At 33.1% G+C, this 2,360-nt stretch overlaps 1 protein-coding gene across 1 annotated transcript; it reads right to left on the minus strand.

The window, feature by feature from the left end:
- Positions 1-498, minus strand: LOC145637183 (pathogenesis-related genes transcriptional activator PTI5-like). Its single transcript, XM_081688666.1, has one exon. It carries the CDS (start codon positions 496-498, stop codon positions 1-3), a length of 498 nt encoding a protein of 165 aa, XP_081544792.1.
- Positions 499-2,360: the final 1,862 nt, after the last annotated feature.

Consider the following 2,360-nt stretch of genomic DNA (forward strand, 5'->3'; position numbering starts at 1 on the left):
TTATTTCAAACCTTGTTGTGAAGAACTACTAGAGGTACTAGCAACAAAATTACTAGGGTGATTATTGTTAATTAACCCAACAAAATCCCCTGAAACTGATTTTCCTATATGAGCAGGAAAATTAAGCAAGGCCTTAGCACCCCTCATCTTGAACGCAGCTCGATCATAGGCCAATGCCGCCTCCTCAGCTGTAACAAACGTCCCAAGCCAAAGCCGAGCACCATTTCTTGTCGAGTCACGGATTTCAGCCGCGTATTTGCCCCAAGGCCGTCGCCTTACACCTCTATAGTGCCTCTTGGCTATACCGCCACTAATTGGAGCATAAAACTTAGTTGTAGTTGTAGGAGTAGAAGATGTCATATTTCGTTTCGCAACGTTTTGAGGATGATATTGTTGTTGGTACAAGTTGTTCATGGTATTATTGGCTTCATTAAGAACTTGGTATAAAACCATGTCTTGGGAATCATTTTCATTCAAGGGTAGCTCTGTTTGTGGCATTTTTTTATGTCGGTTATAGTTTTGGATGGTGAATTTTGGGTGTTATAATTTTGAGATTTTGGAGTTTTTAATTAGTGAAATTGAATGGTAACTAAGATATGGTGTTTGGAAATTAGAAAGTAGAGAAATTTTTAGGATGATATTTTCTAAGATATATATATATAAATAGAATTGATAATAGTGTATTATAAAAATCTAAGCATTTGATTTGACTAGTAATTAAAGTGGACATCATATAATTTAATTTAGTCTTACATTGGACTTTTCTTCCATCACTATTAAGATGGCGGGGTAGAAGATCATGGCTTATCTTTATGCATGATTGCATGTTAATTAGTGGAAGTACATGGGTAGAAAGTTATCATTGAATTGAATAACGGGATAATTCAAATCATTTCATGTAATTTAAGTAGAACTTAATCTTTTCACTTACTATAAAGTATTAAAGTGTGTTGAATCGGTGTGATTTTAATAAGTTTAAATTTGGTTTCATGTGCATGGTTTGATCTCCCTATACTAATTATTAAACTTTGACCATATTTTTAGATCAATGTATATGAAAAACATAATCTTGTAATTCTTTTTAAATACTACCTCTGTTTCATATTATTTTCTCTCTACTTTATATCAAATCGTTGCAAATAATATGAAACGGAGCTAGTATATGAAAAACACTTTTAAGTGTTCAATCCAAAAAAAAAAATATTGTAATTATTGTTATACATAGGATATACTTATTGTATTTGTAAGGAATATGCCTTGAATCGATATCCTTGAGTCGGGAGCGAGGAGTGAGGAACTAGGAAGAAGTGGGGCAAGACATGTTCATGCCTTGGGGATGCATGGATATGACTCGACAAAAAAGTATTGAAAACTCACCAGGCACATCAGTGTCTCATCGAGCTTCACATGTATTCGGCCAGGCACGTTCGTGCCTAGAAGATGTTCCGACGAAGCATGTCCGTGCCTCAACGGATTTTGAGTTCTGCTGTTTTTTGGAAGTGAGGCACATTCATGCTTTCCATGCCTCAACATTGGCCGATTTGGATACTTTGTTCGTGGACTTTGTTCCCTTAAATTGTTCTAGTCTATGGGTTATTATAAATATCCCTAGGTTATTTCCTAGCCATGTACATGCATTAATCATTATTTGAGTGATTATTCAAAAATCTAAAAGTCTTTTATGTATTTCTCATCTGTAAGTTCTAAAAGAGATAACATTAGAAATCTGTGAGACAATCAATCTATTTTCTGTGATCAAATCTATTTTGAATCTGTAATTTGTTTTCTCCAATATCAATAAAAGTATTACTCTCACTTGCCCGTAGACGTAGCCAACACATTGTTGGTGAACCACGTAAATCTGTGTCTATTTTTCTTGTTAATTTAACATTTAATATTTGTTCTTTCTTGTATCCATTATAATACTATTGATAAGTGAAAAAATTAAAATTTTCAATTTGCCTTGATTTTAATATTATGGTCAAATTGATGTAATATGGGCCCTCCTCATACCCTACGCTTAAAATTTCACTTGAAGGTGGGGGTGGATGAGATTCGAACCTATGACCTTTGTGTCACGTTGGTTCTTGATACCATGTTAAAGGACTTTATCAACCAAAAGTTTAAATTGATGGCTGAATTGAAGCCCAATAATATAAATTCTAACAAATATGATTAATAAAAAAAAATAATGAGTTCGAAAATATAGATGAAAACAAATTCTTAAATCGTAATATTGCTAAAGGTATGTATAGTTAGTTATATTTGGGTGTGATTGTGTAAGTATTAGGATGCTCGCCTTATGATTTGGACATTATATGTTTAAACCCTATTAGTAATAATAAATTATTTTTGAATGG

This window comes from Chenopodium album, chromosome 6 (genome assembly GCF_948465745.1).
Source record: "Chenopodium album chromosome 6, dcCheAlbu1.1, whole genome shotgun sequence".
Taxonomy (NCBI): Eukaryota; Viridiplantae; Streptophyta; class Magnoliopsida; order Caryophyllales; family Amaranthaceae; genus Chenopodium; species Chenopodium album.